The sequence below is a fragment of the Protopterus annectens genome, chromosome 7.part0 (assembly GCF_019279795.1).
Source record: "Protopterus annectens isolate FY-2018-M chromosome 7.part0, PAN1.0, whole genome shotgun sequence".
Taxonomy (NCBI): domain Eukaryota; kingdom Metazoa; phylum Chordata; order Ceratodontiformes; family Protopteridae; genus Protopterus; species Protopterus annectens.
Genome location: NC_056739.1, coordinates 845,185,707 through 845,208,785, shown reverse-complemented (window position 1 = coordinate 845,208,785; position 23,079 = coordinate 845,185,707). Strand labels below are relative to the sequence as shown.

Below are 23,079 nucleotides of genomic sequence, written 5' to 3'. Positions count from 1 at the left end.
TGTCTTTAGGCAACATAATAGAGCTAGTCATACTGTTCAACTGTCCAGATTGTTGCAGAATGTCCAGATTTTTGCATCGTATGTTTGGTCTCTTCCTCATAAAAATGTTGGTTTTCTGGTAACTCAGTGAAGACTGTATTCACTAAATAATGACAGACATTTGAGTTTCAGATTCATATTCTTCAGAAAAATGCATGGAAACAGAAAACCTTTTATTCTAACAATTTTCTAATTTTATAAGAGCAGTATTTGAATTTTGTCCCTATTCTTTGGACCTTTGCCCCCCCACACCCCCCATTATTTTTGGCTTTGTCCATATTTCTTGTGCTAAGAGGTTGAAAGCTATGTTTGATTCATTTTTTAGGCCCTGGGAATTCCTTGCCTAACAAGAACCTCTTAGCATCAATAAACACTGCTTTAGGATGAGTCAGCACAATTCTGCTGTGAGAATTCCTTTTTAAAATCCTTCTTACTGGATAACAGTAGTCTGCCCTTTCCTCTTTCCCAAAGATGAAATGACATAACACAGAAAAAGAGTTTTTATACTATTATAACAAGATTGAAGTTTTTTGCTTCTTGCTTCTGGTATTTGAAATGAAATTATCAAACAAGAAACTTAATTTCTTATACTATTCTTATCATAAAATGTGACTTGTATTAATGATTTTGTCTTTAAATATCTGTAAGCAGTAGATATGTCTTGATTTAGTAATTCTTACGTGCAAGACTTTGCATAATATTTGTTTTATATTTTCTTATGTCTGAGTTCTTTTACTACTTGGCTAACAGTTGTAAAATGTATATTATATACAGCAGAGGAAAAAGGTAAGTGGATTGGCCAATGTGAAGTTTTCCCACATTAGAAGTAAAAGAACCAGCATTACTAAGTATTATACAACGACCCCCATTAATATTAAAAAACGTGCACACTGATTGGTCAGCATGCACATTGTAAATCAAAGTTATAGTAATGGAAAAAGGTCCGGTCGCCCGGACTTTTTCCATTACTATAACTCTTTTTTTACAGCAACGAAGAACAGAAGATCTCCATTGCTTCACACTGTCTCGCTATGTTAAACGAGTTTAACATAGCGAGACAGCTTTAAAAAAAGCAACGGAGATTCTCCGTAGCTTTTTCTAAAGCTGTCTCGCTATGTTAAACTCCTTTAACATAGCGAGACAGTTTGAAAAAAGCAACGGAGATCTTGCTTTCTCCGTTGCTTTTTTCAAAACTGTCTCGCTATGTTAAATGGGTTTAACATAGCGAGACAGCTTTAAAAAAAGCAACGGAGATTCTCCGTTGCATTTTTAAAGTTGTCTCACTATGTTAAACCAATTTAACATAGCGAAGCAGTTTGTAAAAAGCAACGGAGATCTTGCTTTCTCCCTTGCTTTTTCCCACAGCTCTGATGTACTGCATAGGCATACGCATGTGCAGTACATCAGAACTGCTGCAGAATACCAGACAGCTGCAGAAGGGCAGCAAGGAGGCATTATACAATGCCATTATTTAAGAAAAGTATTTTTTTATTTCTTAAATAATGTCATTGTATAATAGCAGTAACCCACTTCTGGGTGTGGGTAATGCTGGATTTACCTACGGTTGGCTTTGTTTGGCCACTCGGGCTTCACCCTCGTGACCAAACCACACCAACCGTGGGTAAATCCAGCATTACCCACACCCAGGCGTGGGTTATTGCTTTATTCTCTGACGGATGGCTTCCTCTAAATTAATTCCAACTATAGGATTGCTGTTGATGAATCACTACAGAGCGACTCTCTGAGCAGCTGTAGGCTGATAGAGATAAATAATATTATTTGAATCGCTTTAGGCTAAGCATCAGTAACTAAAAACATTTTGTTCTACTTTTGAAATATTACCACCGAAGATGGAGCGACAGATGAACACAAATCTAATTTGTTGTTAAAATATGGCAAGAAAAAATGAAATATTCACAAGACATGCTGAATAAATTCAGGAAACCAGTGTAAGCAAAATATCACAAGTGATATTTTTTCTTAAAATATAAACTACAATTTTTCAGTCACTATCATATGAATTGCTGAATCTTGATGAGTATTATGTGGATTTTTATGTCAGATGACATTATAGAATAATACTTTTCACACAAAAGAAATGACATACAGCTTTAATTCCTTCATTAAAAAGAGTCAGCACTCATTTAAAATGATGAGCAACAGAATCATTCTCACATAATATCTAAGTATATGGTTTTCCAAAAGAAATAGAAAGAGGCATGCTATATTTTCTCACAGAAATGGTTACCCAGATCTCAAACTGCCATCATGAATTTGAAGTGTTAAAGTGGGCAAAGGAGAATTTCAGGAAGTCTAACATGGGCAAATAGGAGATATGTTTAAAGCCGTGTTTAATATGAAGAATTACTGAACCAAGGTATAGCCATTCCTTAATGATACTATACTATTCATAAAAAGTAGAACATATATATCTGTTATATTTTGCAACAGGAAAATCTTATTTAAGGCTGCATCTTCATAAACTGAAATATCAAATAACAGCAGACAGAAGCTCGGTTGGATTTTCCCAGTAAACAAATACCAATAAAAAAAGTGATTAAATAGGTTCATAGGTAAGTACTAGGGTAGCTGTCTGTATGAGCCGTTTTAAGCCAAGTTAATTTCCCTTTCATAGGGGGGAATGCAAACCCTGTACCTTGAGTTTGTAAGGTAAACTCCTTAACCATTATGCCAAATGCATGAATGCAGTGGCCAGAATTTATAGATAAGTCACATAGTGTGGCGCTCGCACAAACCAAAATTACCATTAAGAAGCAAGCTAGTGCTGATTAAAATCCCCATGATGCACTGAGCCAAAAAGTACAATGAAAAATACATGCAAATGACTGCATAATGATATGCAAATGAAAACAGGGTAATAAAGTGAGATTATAATGATGTTAAAATGCACACAAGATGAACAGACACGATTCAAAAAGTGTCTTCAGAGAACATAGTGTAGCATTCTGTGCCCACCTATAAAAGGGCAAAGCAGGCTAAAAATATTGTGTATGGCATTAATTTCAAGAGCTGCAGCATACTGTGTTTATAACACTGCTGCTTCCTGCCATTATGTGTACAGTGCTGTCCAGTGCCAGTGTAAATGGTACTGTCAGCGATTCACTTACCACAGTTTCTCCATTCAGGAAAATAGAGATCAGTCAGGATATTGTACAGGTCTTGGTTAATATGTGCCATGCACACATGGACTCATAAGAATGCATGGCTGTCCCATGCCTGTGTAGACTAGGGTTTGTATAGCTCTACACTTTCCAGCTACAGAGACCCACTGAGGACACACCAGATGTTTCACAATCCCTCACCTCTAAAATGTTCAACAAGTTCCTCAGCATAATACTTCTATCTGTGGAGGATCACATGTGGCTTTCTAGCACATCATGGAAAAGATCCAGCACCATGTGCACCTTCTAAAATGTCACCCACCTTCCAGAGGTAGTTGGTGGTGTCAATTACATAAATGTAACAATCAAGGCTGCACCTGGCTCACAGTTAGAAAGGTTTGTAAAGAGGAAGGGCTACAATACTGTGAACTTCCAGGTTGTGTGTGTGGTATGTTTGGTTACAAGCTGTCTGCAAAGCTCTCTGGCAGATTGTACAATTCATATATCTGACACACTTCTCAGCTCTGTCACTGTTTTGACATCACATAGGCTGATCTAGTTGGTAAATGCAGGTATTTTGGCTAATATTGTAGTACATGGCTACTTATCTGGTGTGCCCATATATTAATAACTCCCATCATATTCATACTTTGTTGCAAGTGATGCTGGACACCAGCTAGCTCTCTGGCTTATGATGCCTGTATGGAACATACAATATATTGCTGAACTGTTTTATAACACCACACACACTTTCACAAACATGCAACATCATAGAGCCTGCACAGAGCATTTGGCATGCTTAAAGGCCACTTCCATTGATTTGACATATCTGGGGATGCAGTCCAGTAAGATCTAAGCACAGCTTGCACAATATTCCCAGAGTGTTGCATGCTACATAATGTGGATGATGGAAGACAAGCGTGCCAACCTTAGGACACTGGCATGGTCAAACTGTGTGCACATACATCCAGCATGGAAATCACATGGACATCCTCGGAGGAATACCAACAACCAGCAGCTTACTCATCCACCACCAATAGTGACGGGCACAGTACATGAAATATTGATGTTCATCCAGATGTGTGGGTGGTGATAAGCACACAGTGACAGTGCAGTGTCACAAAATCAGACATGAGGTATGTAGTGTAAATATCAGGCTGTGATGATCAGTGCATGGTCAAGAGACACTGGGCAATAGGCATTCCCACATCTGCAACACAGGATGAAGGAAGGAGTAGGTTACAGTCATCACCACATCCAGTCATGGCTAGAGATACAGTGACTCATATCTGTGTATACATGGTGTGTTGGGGGCATATCACTGGATCTAAGATGGTGGTTACTGGGGTGGTTGGAATTCATTATCATACTATTTCCCCCTGTAAAGGAGTAAGGGTCCCCGCTATATGATTGTGGCCCGATGCAGAGGTAGCTATTCTGAGATGAAAGTTACTCTATATAATGCACAGTTTCCTCCTGTGGTGTGTTTTTGGTGCCACTACATGACCATCATCTGCAGCCACTATGTGCTTGTTGCACTGTGGGGCCTGTGGTCTTTCCTGACTAAGATAGTATGTGCTTTTCCAGTGGAGGGTGAGAGTAATGATCTTCCAGGATGATGAGGGTTGCTAAAAAGTGGTACATGTCTACAGAGGTCTGTGCAACCCATGATAGTGCCTCTATAAGACCCTCTACTACATACACTCTGCCAGCCTCATACAACACTGCCACTAAGTGTGATAATGGTGGCACTGGCTATTCAATGTAAGGAGCTGCACAAGGAAGGACTGCATGCCACCATAGACCTCAGGAGACCAATCATTACTATGTACCTAGATAATAATGCAGCACATCTGCTTATTAATCTTGAGTGCTGCTTGCAATTCACAGGCAATTTGCAACAGTACTGGCCTTGGGCAACCCTGCATGGCCACAGAATGTTAGGTAGATCCTCTTCCAATGCAGTATGTGAATGCACTACTACAGCAGCAGTAGAGAGAGAGAGAGAGAGAGAGAGAGAGAGAGAGAAGAGAAAGAGAGCTTCCAATACTTTGAGTCATGGGGAATCCTTCTCACACTAGGGATGGTAGACATTCTTCCTATACACACTCATGCATGAATCAGGCTACACATTTGGTGTGTACTGATGGAGGATGCAAACCCAGGATGGAGAGAAACAGTGTCAGTGTGGCGCATCAGACTGCAAATCCAGTATCTCTGTCTTGTCACCATCATCAGCCTGTTGGCGTGCCCCAGCCTCTACAGATGTTACTATAGTTGAGCCTTTTAGCATGAAACAGCCTCTACAGATGTTCCTGTAGTTGTACCTGTTGGCGTACCCCAGCTTCTGCAGATGTTGCTGTAGTTGAACCTGTTGGAATACCCCAGCCTCTACAGATGTCACTGTAATTGTGCCTGTTGGCATGCTCCAGGCTTTACAGATGTTACTGTAGTTGTGCCCTGGCCTCTACAGATGTTACTGTAGTTGAGCCTGTTGGCATGCCCCAACCTCTACAGATGTTACTGTAGTTGAGCCTGTTCAAGTGCCCCACCCCCTACAGATGTTACTGTAGTTGTGCCTGTTGGCATGCCCCAGTCTCTACAGATGTTACTGTAGTTGTGTTCTGCCCTGTAAATACACAACAAAGCATACACCAGAGTGAGATTGGGTACCTGTACCAAAATTGTACATTGTGACATGCATGCTAAGGATGTAATTAATGTGCCATACAGATCGACATCTGCCACCATCATGACATGGCTGGGTTCCTGAACTATAGTCAATAGTTGCTGTGAGCAGCCTATTGTGTTTACAAGCAGTACAACTATACGGTAATCTGGTATAGCAGGTACTTACATGGTGCATCATCCCCTGATGTATGAACAGCTCAATCCATCCTTATATGAATGCACCCAATAGGATGGTTTGGCTCTAACAAGGTCTTATACTCTCTGCTTATCAATCTCTTTAAGTCTGTACAATCTAGTCAGGCCTCCAATATATGTATATTCAGTTATGCCTGTGGTACGCTGTTCTTGCCCCAGTTCTCACATGGGTCCCCTGTATGTGGTTATTAGAGCCAAATAGGTACATTTACATCTAACCTGAAGATCAATTCTTTCCTTTATCCTCTCCCACAATCAGATATCATCTGCATTCACCATTCAGTCCAGGTCCTGCTCCAATTCTTTGTTAGGATCTGTTGTCTGTCCATATTGGATGGTGACTTTAGGCAGCCAATTGGTAATAAAGCCTTTACATTTTTTTGATCTGTTTGCTCTTCAAGATTTGATTAAGATTTTTACCTAAGTATGGCTGAAGATAAAATCCCTCACTGACACTATTCAAACAGGCCCATAACATCTTGTCAGAATCTTTCTGATTCCTGATCTTGATCTAGTAGCAACTCCTTCCATTTTTCCCCATAAAATGTATCATGTAAAATGTATAGTAACATTGTCCATATTGCTTTGTAATATTTTTCCAGATCCAAATGTCCCAACCCTCCCTTTTCTGCTCCCAAGGCAAACTCTCTCCTGCTTATTCTCTCATAAAAAGCCATTTAAGGTCTTTTGTAGCTTATGTCAATTTTCTTTTGGGGGTCAAAACAGTATTCTTGATTTAAATATAGCACTAATAGCACCAACAACATTTGTATTGCCTGTACCTTGCTATCTTAAGCCATTAACAATAATTTCCAATGTCTGACCTTTTCATGCCCTCATAAGTAAGGGTATTGTTGGACTACTTCAAAGATGGGGTGTAATTCAGGGCAATTGCTTTTGCTCTCATCTCATTTATTTTATATCCCATTAATTTACAAACATGTAGCAGTAGTTTGAATAATCTTTTCAAAGCCTTTTCTGGGTGTGAGGTATAGAAGAATATCAACTTCAAAAAGTGTTATTTTTCCTGATCCCCCCCCACCCCCGTAGCCAGTTACTGAGAAATGTTGAATCTCACAAGAAAGGGTTTCCAGGTATAGGGTGAGCAATAGTGGTAGGAGAGGGCATCGATATGCATATCCTAACATAACATCATCCATTGCACTTCACTATACCTCCCTGCACCTGCATATAATTTGGCTATTAAGTATACTGTTATGGGTCTTGCTAGAAATCCTTAGCTGACCCTGTCAGATGTTTCCCTGAATCTAATCCTATCATCATCAAAGCATTTTGGTGTAGTTGTGCATCTTTCTGCACCATGAGAGTCACAATAATGTTATGTTTAGTCTGTCTACCTTCTACAAATACATACTGATGTAGATGTATGAGTCTGGGGAGACATTTCTCCAGGCTTTTAGCTACTATGCTTGCAAATTCCTTGTAGTCAGGATTTAGAATTGATATAGGCCTGTATGATATAAAATGTAGTGGGTCTTTGCCTTCTTTAGGGATGAGAACCACTATTGCCAAGGATCATGATTTTGGGATACTCTCATCTTTTAAGATCCAATTGAAGAGTTTTCTTCAGATTTTTAATATTTGTGGCTCGGCATATTTCCACACTTCCATTGGGATCCCTTCCACACCCATAGTCTTTCTCATTGCCTGTGCCTTAATTATGTCCTTTTTCTCTTTTTCTGTTATCTCTGCCATCAATGTCAATCTGTCCTCACTGCTGAAGGCCAGCCAAGGTAAATTATTTAAACATTTTGTAACGTACTTGCTCCTGTCTCTTCTGTTTCTAATTCTCTTGTTTAGAACTATTGGTAACAGTCTAAGTAAGCAATAATGCCAAACAGGGTGTGTGTTAATGTGCAATTAACTCCCACCCCGAGGTGTTATGAGGCATGACACCACATGCAGAGGACCTCTAAATCCCTGGAAGGGTGTTAATTACACATTAACACACAACATGGAGGACTTTATTGTGCTTACGGAATGGTCTCTCTGTAAAATTGTTGTTTTACTTACTTATTTTTTAAGTAGTATGTTATTTTTTTATATATTTTTGATGTAAAATAGTTCCTCCGCCTAATGTTTTAAAGTTTCTGTGATATATGTTAATGGTGTTGGAAGAAGCATTTTACATCAAAAATATATAAGTAAGTCAAAACACGATAATTTTACAGAGAGCCCATGCTTTCTCTCATACTCAGTCTCTTCTGCTTTCACAAGCACATATATATGCACACACAGTCTCCTCTGGTGTCATATTCGCATTCACTCACACAAGCATAACTCTCAACCTCTTAGCACACAAAATCTAGAGAAAGCCAAAATTAATGGGGAGACAAAGCACCAAAAATAGGAACACATTTTAACTATTGCTCCTATAAACTAGAAAGCTGCTAGAATATAAGGTATTGTATTACAATGCATTTTCTGAAAGATATAAAGCCTGAAACTCAAATGCCTGTCATTTAGTGAATTCACCCCTCACTGATTTGCCACAATACTTCAGAAAACCACAAATTAAATATGGGGTAAACATCTGGGCATTCTGCGAAAATTTGAACAGTTGAGAGCTATGCATACAAGATCACTGTCATACTCTCTTGATCTCTCTCTCACGCACACAGTCTCTTCTGCTTTCATACATGATTCCCTCACACAAGACTGCTCTCTCTCTCTCGATCTCTCACACACAGTCTAATTTAGTTTCTTACATGCATTCACTCACACATGCAGACAGAAACATAAACACACATACGCATACATACACACATACACTTTTTTCTGTTTATTTTTTTTTTTACACTCGCTAAACAACAAAAGTGCTGCTTAGTGAGTATAAAATAATGGCAGCCGTTATTTTTTTTTTTTTTTTATTCCAAGCTCCACGGCAGCTTGATATGCTGCAGTGAAATAGCGGACTCATTTTTCAGCGTGCATTACTTGTACATTAATACCCTGCTGGCGAACGTTTGTTCTCCAATCAGTGTGATGATATACAGTTTGCCCATTCTCTAAATATCCATAATATGTGTACTGGGCTATTTCCAATCTTGTACATTTCTGTAACTCTAAGTTTGATTACCATCCAACCCCTTTTTGAATTCTCAGCCTTTAGAGTAGGTAAGGTGTTGCTTTGGGGTTATTGTTAAAGACAAATAGCTGTACTACTTTATTGCTTTGTGCTACATTACACCTTGACCCATTCATCTTGTTAAGATAGTCCAACATGCTGACCTTCACTTGATTTAATTGATCTTGAACACTACTTTTACCACATTGTCCATTCATCATCTGAAAATCTTAAATTTTGCTTTTGGTATATTTATTCCTCCAAATTGTTGGGCCCTCCTCATTGCTTCAGATTTTATTTTGAATTAGCTTTTGTCCCATTTGTTAGCTAAGTCCACTGCCAACAGGTCTTTGGTTGAAACAGTATCCTAAATATGTTTCTTAAACCAAGTCTCAAAACTATGTATTTTCAATAAATAAGCTGAGAACTGGCACTATTAGTAATAGTTCTCCATCCACTGCGAATCTTGCTTTCATTTGTATACAGGTCTGATGTGAAAGTGACACCATTTATGTAGACATTTGTTAGAATACAAGTTTCTTCTTCTGTGTAGCAGTGAGTTCCTGCATGGTACATAAAAGAGAGTGAAAGAATCCTTTATTTCCTTCTGATCTGTTTCTGGGGTCACAACTAGGCCACTGTCCTGGTGCTTTTAAGAATGCAGATGTCAGGTATGGAATGTGATGCAACCCATGTTGCCTTCCATAACGGGCATAAGAGGCTTGAAGCCAATGACCATTAGTTCCCCACACAAAGGCCAATGTGTTGATCTTCACTCTAGTCTCTGGATAGTCACTTAGGACTACCTTCTCATTTTGTCTCCTCACCGCAGGGTCAGATGACAGATTCACTCAAGAGACACCTACACTACATGTCGTTGCCAAGGTTGTTGCTAAGGATCCTGAAATTGGTAGGTCAGAGAATTCCTTGCCAGAGGAGGAGGAATCTAGCTCCTCAATACCAAGTAGCCTGCCTGCATTTTCTGGAGTTTTCTAGCTGGAGCTGGAGCAGGGAATTGAAGCTGTGGTCATGCAGGCAATGCACAGATATATGGCTCACATGGAGAGCATGTTGAAGTGAATAACAGGTTCACAGAATTGGCTGTCTCTTACCATATGGCTGCCAAGAGGAAAGAGTTTCCAGTATCGCCAGCCAGCCTGATCCGTCATATGGGAATGGATCCCTGAAAAGTCCTTCTGAGTTGGGATGGAGATGGCACAGTAACTGCTTGTACCCCACCTTATACCCAGCCATGTTTGTTCCCTTTCTCCTGTGTCCTGTTCCATACCCTGTGCATTGCTGAACCATCCTTGGAACCATTTGCCCCCCCCATATGCATTTGTCACTCCAATGTCTCCCCCCCCCTACTTTGTGCACTTTCACTTCTATTTGCCTTTGCTATAATGTACGTCTCTTGCTGCTCTTCCGCACTTCCCTCTCCTCTTTTCCTCTTCCATGCTTACAATTTCCCCTTCTGTCTCTCCCTTTCTTCCTGAAGTAAAGAAAAAAAATAGAGCCTATCCTATCACTGACAAGGTTTTCCTCTTTCCTCCATCATGCACACTCCTATTTGCTGTTTTATGTGTTACCCCCTGCTGTCTTATCCATTTTTCTACTTTCCTGTATACCCTTTATTTCCCTTTCTATGAATATAGCCAGGGTCCACTTGTCTGGGTATCCCAGTAATGAAGAGACGCATTGTATATAGCCACTTAGCACTTTATGGCACATGGTGCCATCTTTTTAAGAGATGCAGCTTAGCTGCTACAAATGCTGCTTTATATTTAGATATACCTGTCTGAGTGCATGTTTTCTGCTTTCATGAGATCACTGTATGTAGAGTGTGTGTGCCCACTTTATGGCTTCATTTTAAATTTCACTGCAGCTTGGTCTATCTGCACAATTGCTGACTAGCTCATTTACATGCTCTTGAGCACAATCAGCTGACTGTAAGCACAGCATATTTTTGTTCAGATGTTCAGTACCTCCTCTGTTCAACTCTCGCTGTGACTTTGCTGCACAATTGTTATGTAGAAGTGAAGTGCATCGGTATGAACCCCTGTAACTCGCTGTGACAGCACTCTGTAGTTGTCATTCATCTTCCTGGATGACTTTTGTTCTTAATTGGATACAATTACCTTTGATTTTGTAATGCCAAAAGTCTGCCAGCCGGTGAATAAACTTGTGTGACTAGCAGCTTAAAATTAAACTACTGAAGCCATAAATATGGTGAGCTAATGTCAAGTTTGCATAGAAGCACCTTACATAAATTAAAGTTCTCTGCAATGAGTTCTTTGATAAGGCTGAAGTTGCTGGCAACTGTGATACAGTAAACTGTATAAACCTTCTTATAATGTACAGAGTAAAACAGTCTTTGCTAACAGATGAACCTATTAAACAGCTTTGCTCCTTAATGATGAAGACAGGTTTGTGTCCAGCACTGCATTCATTTTAAGATGTTTCTAAGTTATAACCCTAGTAATGTGACCATTTTGAATTCAAACCGAAAACTAAATGTAAAACAATCTATGCCATTAATAGTTAGAGAAAGGCTTGTGGTTAACTCACAAAGACTACCAACCTGGCAGACATATTTTGGGACAGTCACATTATACACTTTGTAAACAGGAAGAATTTAATTCTGCAGTTATAACCAGGTTGTCACAAAAGTGAGAACTCTGTGTGTATGTTGTTTATACATTTTATTTTTCTCTAATGCCTCTTTAGCCATCAAGACTTCCTCCTGGCTATTATGTTTGCAAGTCATTCACCAAAAAGCAAGAACCATGTGGCCTGTTAATTCCTGTAAGAGTGAGGGTTAGGCACACAGGACAATATGCTGTCATCTATACAGGACATCAGGGTTTGGGCTTTAAGGCCTGATAGTTTTCCCTGTGAGATGTGTAATAGGACATTCAGTCATTTTCTTGGGTTGTGCAAGATTGCAGATGTTCCTACCCCTGTAAACAAATGTCATTGTTAAGTCCTTTGGTCTCGACAAAGGAACATGTATTGAGTTTGCATGCTCAGACACATGCCCCCCACCCTGGCCCTGAAGAGACACAAGAAATTTCAGCCCATTCACTAATCTCCCATATCTAGCTATTTTATCCAGTGCTGGGGCTGCTATTTGAATTCTTGTTTTCAGTTTTGTAGTTAGGAACCTAGCCCTTTTTACTGGAAAGCCAACCTTTATATTTAAAATATTCCCTACCGAGTCTTTTGTGTTGCATGGACAATGGTGTGACAGTTTCCCCAATCACTTTATGAACATGTGAAATGCCTAGTATTAACAGTACTTATAGTCCAAAAAGCTGATGACAACTGCATTTATCCATGGAGACACAAATTAAGCACAGTATCATAAACCTAAAGGGACTTGTCATTACCTTTTTGGAGTGTAAATTGTTAGTTTTCTCTGTGCAGAACTGACAACGTTCATACCTAATGAGACTATGAGAGAAGAAGGATATGGGATTTTTTAAAGACTACAACTTTGGACACAAACCTTTTTTTATCTCTTTTCAAATGAAGAAAATATAAATAGATTACAATAGTTTTTTGAGACTGTTAACAGTTACCATGTGAAATGTCAGTAATTCACAGATTTCTGTAAATGAACACAGTAAAAAAATAACTTGTATTTTTATAACATTTTTATTTGATGTTTTATATAAAGGAACAAACACACTAACATAACGCAGCAAATAACTATGCGCACAAGTATCTGCATCACTTCTTACAGTACTCATTGCTAAAATTCTTTAAAAACAAAGTATACAGTATAAACTGACTGGAAGACATAAATAAATTTTTCAGTATTAATGAGATTATTTTTTTCCACTAATTATGCTCATTGGTTATTTTTTTATTTCACCTTAAAACTGGACATATATTTTTTGCAACACAAAAGTGGCAGTATATATAAATTCTATAAATGAGGATGTCACTTCATTTTTCCATTTTTTTAGTAATTTTCCTGGCAATTCTCATTTATACAGATTCAAAACAACTATGTTCTGGAAAGAAGACAGAGACTAAAATGTCACTTTAGTATGAGAGTCCCTGTGATAGTAATTTTGGGATGTAACAAAGTATATAAAGAGTTACTCTGGTATGTTAATACTACACAGAATATCAAGATATGATGAAAATATATACTTTTTCGGATTTAGGATGGAGTTTTCTTTATTTGTTTGCTGCTGAGTCTCTCTAGGTGATGCCATTGCTAATGCAAAACTACTCTGTCAGGATCAGATTTTCTGCTGTTGCCCTCCTGATGTGACATACCTCCAACAGGTAATGAGAGGAAAACATTTGATTAGTAGAATTGCCATGTTTGGAATGGCTGAGGTTGTAATATAAGCATGCGTGACCATGCAGTGTATGTAAATTTTGTTTACCTGGGAGTATAATGTTTTAAAGTGTTAAGAAAATGTAAATCTTTTGCAGCATACAAAAATGATTACTTGCTTTTTGTTCTCAAGAAAAATATCTTGGCAATAATGAAGTATGACTTTTAAATTGGATGATCTGTTACAGTTTAAGCATCTGATAAGCAAAAGCATTTACTGCTCTGCAGTTAACAGGATATTGATACTCAGACTGAAAATTATGAGGTGACATATAAATAACCTCAAGGAGTAGGCAAGGCTCAAAAGTTGGCATGCCATGCTGTGTTATGAAAGGAAAACAAAAATGTAAATACTTTTTTTAACTTTCATTTTCTGTACACTCATATTTGTAATACTATACACACAAAAGCACCAGAAATAACCAATCTTCTTAACCTAATGGGTGTCCTGTTTGATGTTTTAAATAGGTGATTTGCTTCCTTCTGATGGAATTTTACTTCAGGGAAATGACCTCAAAATTGATGAAAGTTCACTTACTGGGGAATCTGATCATGTCGGAAAGTCTGCAGACAAAGATCCCATGCTGCTTTCTGGTGAGTAAAACTAGATGAGTAACAGACCTTTTATTCTTGCTTGACAGGAGCTAAGTGGGTGAAAGTATCCTGTACTTTCTGACTATATAGCACTGCGTACTGTTTTCAGGCGATGACTGCAAAACTGACTGAATCTAGGTGGCCCTTTTTAACTTCCTTCACAAGATTTTGGTCGTTATAAGTGAATGGACATTGAAGGTTTAATAATTTTTCAGCAAGTCATCAGCAAAATTATTTATAACTACTTAGTAGGAACTGCGGTGGTGGTGCTGCGGTAGCGTTATCGCCTCACAGTAAGACGTCCTGTTCGATTCTCAGCTACAGCGTCTTCTGTGTGGAGACATGCCTGAATGGGCGGACCTTAGTTGAAGGTTGTGCATCAGGGCCAGCAACTTGGCACGTAAAAATCTACTGCCAATCATTAGCAGACCGGAGTTCTGCTGTGGCAACCCCTAACCGGGAAAAGCCGAAGGACACAACAACAAAAAGTAGGCCATATTAGTTGCCGGCAAGCTAAAGCTGTACAAAATGTGACATGATAAATGCAGTTCAGGAAATTGAGTTTACCATTTATTTTATGTTTAAATACAGTTGTCATAATCAAAATAATCTGTTACTAATCTATTGTTAAAATTGACATTGAAATAGAATACAATACAGAAATAGAATATATCTCATTCAAAATAATATTTTATGATGATTTACTTTATAAATCTCTACAATTAATAAATATTCTTTCTGAATGCTTATGTTTGCAGTCTTATGAGTTTGCATTAAGAATTTGCAGTTATGTAATTTTGACAGTAAAGGATTCATCGATAAAACAGTTACATAAAGTGTACCTGTAGATCACACATGCACCCACACATACTTGGAATGAGCACATCCACATATGCGCACACACACACACACACACACACACACACACACACACACACACACACACGCATGGATATACACATACACAGACACATAAACATGCAGTTACAGACACACACACACACACACACACACACACACACACACACACACACACACACACACACACACACTTGCAACCAGTTGTTTATATCACCATTGCATATGTCCGATACCAGAAAGTGACAGTTGCTCATGTTTTGTTGCTCATCTGACACAGAAGTGATGTTTTACAGCTCAAATTGCATTATATCTTTTGTTCTGATCTCATATTCTCATAACTTTCCACAGAAAGGGCAAAACAGCTTTATTATTGCCTAGCAATGAGTGAGATTTCTGTGCAGTACGCTTGGAGTTAGAATAATAAATTAGGGGGGGGGGGCAAGGGCCTCACATGGTTATCACAGTGGGGTTGTACCCTATAGGAAAATGCATCTTTTTTTAAACAAGAAACATATTAATTGAATTTCATTTATGGCATAGGCAAACATTTGTATAAATGAAAAAAACATATTTTTAGTTGCAGGCATTATATATCACATATAGTCTTCTATACAGTCATCGTTATTAGACCATTACACAGCTCATTCATTTCCTGCCTTCCCTTAAATCTCATTCCTCCTTCAAAATATTGTTCTCCATTCCCATTTTTTCTTTGTAATTTGCTCATACCCTTTTCTAAAGATCCCACTTCCAGTTCTTTTATTTTTTTTATTCATTACTCCTACTATGGTCAGCTTAAACTTTGATTTTTATTTTCTAGTAAGTATTTTTTCATAGTCACCAGAATTAAACTCAGCAAGGCCTAACTATGTCTAGGCAATCCCAATTCTGTATCCCAGCTCAAAAAAAAAAAAAAAAAAATAATTTCATTAGTTAAACCAGTTTGCTCACCCCGTATTTCTGCCAGAGAAGTCAGTTGTGATACGGGTACCCATATTCTGGGAAATCCTATGGGCCACACACTATTATGGTTCATTTTATCTAAAGTAGATTTGATCTAAAAAAATTAAATAGTTGCCAATTTGATTGAAATTCCATTTAATCTAAAGCATAAATGATTAAATCACAATTGATTGAGACCCATTAAAGAAATATGATGGTCTTCACAGTGAAGCTTTTTTCAAGGGAAAGTCAAGCTTTATTATTGCTGGGGAGGGACCTTAACTGCTGTTTTCAAGACCTAATTGTGACTTGCAAAGAAATGGGAAGAAGTCCAGCTGTAGCATTTTAAATTAAAGGGAATCAGCTAAAAGCTGAGTTTTTGTTCATCTGGAAGTCACCCTTAGCCATGGTTTATGCAGGGGTGGGCAATGATGCACAGACCCGGTTAGTAATATTTTCTATTATTGCTAAACTCTTGTCTGAGGCAGATGCTGTAATTGGTAACTGTATTCTGGTTGTGCTTGTAAAATATCTTATCCTGTTGCATATTTACTCTCAGATGAAAGATGAAAGATGATAACTTTTTTTTGGTTCACAACAGCAGCTTGTTACTTTTTGATCTAATGGTGATTAGATGCTGCTGTAAATTTAATTGTGAGTCTAGCCACATGCAACACACATTTAGACCAATAGCAGCACAGACAGGAGCTAAAGGTGGTGGTGTTTCTATCTACATTAGCAACAAATACAACTTCAGGATGGTTAAACAGGATGATGGCCTAGAATTCATGCACATCCAAGTTTCCATAGACAAGGCTCCTTACCATATCCTGGCCAGCTACAGGTTACCTTCTATGACCCACGAAGCTCACAACTCTTACCTAGCCCTACTGCATGTGCTCACCAGCCAAAGACATTTCTGATTAGAGACCTTAGCTAGTACTCTATACACTGGGAAATGTAGACTGCCTCTAATTCACTTTCAACACAAACACAGTGGACCAGATAGTGCGCACTCCAACCAGAAAATCAAACATATTGGAACTAGTGTTTGCCAACATGGGAGAGTGCTTGCACATAACTAAACATTTTTAAGGAGGATCAGTGCAGTAGTTTTTTACCCAGGTGAGCATTGAACATGTAAGAGTAATGTAGAATTAGAGGCTTGTGGTGTCATTTTTGACCTATGATTCTGTAATTGCAATATTGTTGGGAGACTGAGACATAAGGAAAGTATTAAGTTCTTCAGCTTTATTTAACATACTTTCATTGTTATGTAGGGCATCTGTTAGATTGTCACTGTTGTGAGGTGAGAAATGGCTATGTCTGTTAATAGGGAATGAAGTTAAGAAGTAGACCCTACGATATGTTTCAGTGTTGCTATTTATCAAGAGCAAACTAATGGGGTTAATTACCGATTTTGGAACTGCAATGGTGGTACATTTTGCAATTCCAGTTGTGAGATGAAACTGCTTATATATCTGCGTTTGCATGGTTGGACAACATACAGTTTCATCCCAGGACTATAGCTAGACTGGGCTGTCTGGTGTAATGTGCACTTCCTGCATCTGATGCCCTCCTCAATTCTAAGTTGAGGAATCAAAAAAAATTGTTTTTGCTCTGAAAGTACTCACTATAGCAGTGTGCTACAGTTAAAATACCATGCACATCAGCCATGACCAGAAATACAGTATCCGCATTCATGTCTGAATGCTAATACTATACTGCGCACCATCTGCATCTACCAAATATCACCTAAGCACCTTGCACGCAGGGCATCAATCCTTATCACCCCTCCTTAACTACTACTCTGTCTCATCCACTATAAAATTAAAACGGTTCTATTAAGTCTACTGAACAAAAGTGCCCATAAGTAAACTGACTAAATGACAAAATGAAGGAGCAATCGGATTGTCCACATTTGTAGTTTAATCTTTCAAACGGAATCTTTTGGAAATACCTTATATTTCTTTTGTATCTTTTAGCATATTTCAATCTGTCTGCCACTTAAATAGCCTATCCTGTCTCTCTTCTATTTAACAGATCTGTCAAGAAATCCTACATTTCTTCTCAGTGGTAAAAATTCATAATCATACCCTGTTCATAAAGGAAGAACCTCATCTGGTATAACCAATTTCAGACCTATCACAATATTATCCCCTTTGTCAAAAATTCTGGAGAACTGCATTCACAAGCAAGTTCTTGAACATATTCTTCAGGAAAAGCTCCTGACCCCTACACAGAATGGTTTTAGGTGTGCCCATATCACTACCAAGGACTTATCAGCTTTCACAGATTCTATTAACAAAGCCAGAGATGAAGGCAAACTTGTTTCCTCTGTATTCCTTGATCTCTCTAAAGGTTTTGGTTTAGTCTCTCACCAAAAACTCCTGTCCTGTCTTCCCTGGAGCACTGCTATGCTTTAATACCTGCTTAGCCGATAGATACCAGTCTGTTAAATGGCTCTCCGTTTTTTCTCCCTTCCTTGCTGTCAGTGCTGGTGTGCTACAGGGCTCCATTTTCAGCCATCTACTCTTTAATATATTCACTAGCAATTTCTATAAATCCTCTCAGCAAACGTCCCTCATACAATATGCTGATGATTCTACCCTAATATGCAGTTACAACAACCTAATACATCTTCAGAGAATTACTCAAGAAGGTTTTAACTCTGTGAAATTTGGTTACTAAATCACTAAAAAGCTAAATTACTTTTCTTTTTTTCCAAAATCCCATTTCCAAGAAAAAAACAACTTTAAATGTTCTTCCTTAAGTAATACCATGATTGAAGTTACCCCATATACAAAACTAGTTGGCATGACAATCAAAGACAATCTTAAATTTGATTTACATAACCACAACAGCATCAGGAAAATCCATCAAAAAACAAGGCACCCTATGACGAGTAAAGAAATTCCTTACAGACTCTGCCAAGATAACTTTAGCTGTCACTTACCGCTTACCTCCTGTCCTGTATAGAGCCCCTATCATGACCAAGCTGCAAGCCTCACTTTGTTATAGCACTGCTCAAGTTTAGAATTAAGTTGCCAGATTTGCTTACAACAAACCTTATCAGACTCATCACTGTTTAGTACTAAAAACGCTTTACTAGCTTGAGCTTCCTTACCACCTATCTTATACTTAACTGATCTTAAACCATAAAATCATGCATACCCCATCCGCTTGCCAAGCAATTAAACCCCTACTCCAATAATATCTTCCAAATCGTCCCCTCTGGCCCAACTACTTACTATCTGCAAACCATAAAGGACTGCTGGAGTCAGTCTCTATTCCAGTAGTGTAGCTAGAACTTGCAAAAGAATTCCTACATCAATCACATCTATCACACACCTTCATCTTTCCAAACCATTACTAAATTAATTCATCTCTGTTTTGTGGCTTTGTCCCTCCATTTAAGGACTAAATCATTTAACCTGCTTATCTCCCTCTAATACCTCACTTTATTGTACTTTTTAAACTATTATACCTACTTCTAATTAGCTCAACCAAATTACTATCCCATCACTACTTATCTGTTAGCATTCAACCTTGCCTCTCTCCTCTAATACCTCAATCTGTTGTATTTCTTAAATTATTCCTACCTGTCTTATACACTACTCTTCTAGATGTAAAGTTTTAGTACAAGGCTTATAAATTTAACGTATGTGAATATCAATGCAAATTTTACCATACTGACTATATTTGTAAAAACTACATTATACAGTGTTATTGTAAATATTGATTGCATTAAATATGATATCTTGGAGTTTTCTTCCTGGGCATCTGCTGAAATAGGATACCTGTGCCCAGACAGACCTTCCCAGTAAACAAATGTCAATAATTAAATAAATAAAATAGGTCAAGTTAAGAGATTTGCGCTGCACACTGAAGAAGAATGTGATAGGATCTACCAGTCTAATTTGATTTTCCTTCCTTAGTCTAACTATAAATTGTGGGCTATCAGTGTGCCTGTCAACTGTCCAGATTTTTACCTTATATTTGTGGTCTGGTCCTCATAAAATTTGTTGTTTACTGGCAAATTGCTAAGGGTTGAAATAATGACCTACATTTCAGTCTCAGACTTCATATCCTTCACAATCTTGTTATACTAGCAACTTTCCACATTTATAAGAGTAGTATTTAAAATCTGTCCTTATTTTTGTCCCTTTGTCCAGATTTCTTGCACTACAAGGTTGAGAAGTATGGATCAGTATTATCAGCAAAGGCCACTATAATGAAGAATGTTTCAAAAAATTGAGGACATTATGTAAATAACATAAGCTCCAGGATGTATGTTTGCACTAAGCTGTTATTGATAACATGTTCTCACTTTAGAGGTAATGACAATTTTACAGTAACAACTTTAAAATAGGGAGGTGTGGGGCAAAGCCTTCATATGTGTGGGACTTGGAGTAGTCCTTCTCACTCCCACAAAATTTAATGCTGTGTTTATGTTTGGAAATGTTTATTTTGGCCATTTGTTCTTCAGATCTGTATGTGATGACAGAGCCGACTCATTGGCACCAAGTCAGCAGATGGTACATTCTCAACTGAATCAAAAATGAATATTTTACAGCAGGTAGAAGACAGGTCCATCTGTGGCAAACAGGGGTAGAAAGCATCACTAAAGCAGGAAATGACTTGACAGAGGAGGCTTATGTGCTTCAGAAATAAAACCTTTAAATTAAGAAGAATGGGGCTGTTAAGCAGTATTGTCATCTAGTGGTGGTTAGCTGATAGTACTTTTAATGTAATTTTATAAAGATAGGGTTGCTTCCATTGGGCAGGCTTGCTTTTGTTTTATTGCTTAGCTATCATCACTAGGTACAAGTTTTACTTGATCTGATCAAAGCTTTTCCACCAGGATAAGGACAATCAAGTTATAAAACAATGCCTTTGGTGCAAGTTGCAATGGGCAGTTGTTCTCCCAGTTAATGCTGAAGATAAAAAAAAACATATTTTGTGCTTTGGCCAATAATAATGCATTGCCAAAGGCGATAATATAAATAAGATGTTGCTAATGAGAAGTTCTTTCAACTATTCGTGTTTGCAGATGAAAGATGTTCATGATCGGCTACAACAGTAACATGTACACTTCAAACAGGTATGAGGAAAATATACCTGACCCACAAAAAAGTTTTTGTTATGCAATAAAGAAATGTTTATATGTTAGTCACTAACTTAAGTTGCAAGAAAATAAAGTCAGGACAGTGATAAAGCTGAAACTGTAGCCAAATGCACAAATCCAATAAACACAACTTCAGACAAACGCCATATACTTTAATAAAACAACAAAGCTTTCGGATTACAAATCCTTCATCAGTGTTAAAATACCTATACTAAATTCTAAAACCTTAAATAATTAATTAGACAGTCACATGATAACAGCCAGCCTATAAACATAAAAATAATTACAATAGTCATTTAATTATTTTAAAGTTGCTTCTATGTATAGGAAATATATATAAGATATATAAAAGTATATAAAAATTCATAAAACCATTCCTCATGTTATTTCTTTCTGTTTTTTAACTAGTATTGGCTTAATAGTCAGTGCATTATTCAGTGCAGGTTTCATATCAGCTCTCAGCCTAATTATCCAAATATTCTCTCTATAAATAATAATAATAATATATATTCTCTAAGTATATTTGGATAATTAGTCTGAGAGCTGATATGAAACCTGCACTGAATAATGCACTGACTATTAAGCCAATACTAGTTAAAAAACAGAAAAAAAAATAAGATGAGGAATGGTTTTATGAATTTTTATATACTTTTATATATCTTATATATATTTTCTATACATAGAAACCACTTTAAAATAATTAAATGACTATTGTAATTATTTTTATGTTTATAGGGTGGCTGTTATCATGTGACTGACTAATTAATTATTTAAGGTTTTAGAATTTAGTATAGGTATTTTAACACTGATGAAGGATTTGTTGTTTTATTAAAGTATCTGGCATTTGTCTGAAGTTGTGTTTATTGGATTAGTCACTAACCTGTCAGTTATTGAAAGAGATTCGACCCAACAATTCTACTAACATAAAAGAAAAAGATTAGGAAGTCATCTGGCAGGCTGTATTCATAACTGAGATGGTTTCAGGATGCAATTCAGAAGCTAAATATCCATCTGTTGTAGTATCCAGGAAGACACACTGTAGCTGTATACCACCCTAGGAAAAACACACTAGTGCTTTGTGACTGGTGAACAGCACAAGCAAGACATGGTGACTTACTGGTCAAGGATGAAAAATGAACCAAATTACACACCTGCTCCTCAGAGGCCATAATATGAGAATCCAAACTGAAGCTTAGAAGAAAGGTCTGTTGGTCCATTTGTCTGAGGATGGCTTAATGAAGAAATGTAGTTCTGTGCTTTGAAATGTTACTCATCTACTGAGTAGTCTTTGCTGTGTTAACTCTGTCCTGTATTTTATATTTATATACCTGTAAAAAGCCATACGTCTCTTTGCAATCCCATGATGCATGCACCATAGATCTCCATCACATTACTGCTTCTGTGTGCCAATCTGCCTAGTCATTCCAGCATAACGAATTGAAGTAATTGGACCATCTGTACATCCACAGATATGACATTTACTTAAAGCAACACACTTTCTTTGCTGCATTTCTTTGAATAATGTCACATCTCACAGACTCTTCAGAAATCCTGCGTTTTTATATGTAGCATTTAGAACACCCAAAAATTTGGAAATTACAGAATTTTGTAGAATATTAAACATGTTCACTGTCAAATACTTAAGGTAAACAATTCTTACAATTTTAAAATGATGTACTTTTTTCTAATGTTATGGCTTTAGCCATGGATTTATGTTGAACAAAGATATATGACCCCTTATTGTTCGTATTAAATAAGCACACAGTTCCTGTTCCTCCTGTATTAGTAAAGTGATAAGAAACACCATAATGCATTCTTATTTTAGATGTACAGTGTATGTGAAGCTTTTGTGTTATACCAACGATTGCATAAAATCATGGGATTAAACTACATCATTAGAATAAATATGCAGCTACGAGCCAGAGCTCACATCTGACTTCATAAGTAGAAGATTCATGTACCTGAATGCAGCTGATCTGAGCACAGCTTCTGAATTATAACTAGAAGTGCAAAAATTTTATTTTTATGGCATTTTGAAAGGGCTACAGTATGTGTGCAGCACTTG

General features: G+C 37.5%; 1 protein-coding gene across 13 annotated transcripts in view; it reads left to right on the top strand.

The window, feature by feature from the left end:
- LOC122806731 (plasma membrane calcium-transporting ATPase 2) overlaps window positions 1-23,079 on the top strand; it is a 2,851,771-nt gene that overhangs the window by 2,011,315 nt on the left and 817,377 nt on the right. For all 13 annotated transcript variants that reach the window (XM_044077397.1, XM_044077394.1, XM_044077391.1 and 10 more), the window contains one exon: window positions 13,958-14,083. In XM_044077397.1, coding sequence (XP_043933332.1) covers window positions 13,958-14,083 — 126 coding nt within the window. The remainder of the gene's footprint in view (window positions 1-13,957; window positions 14,084-23,079) is intronic.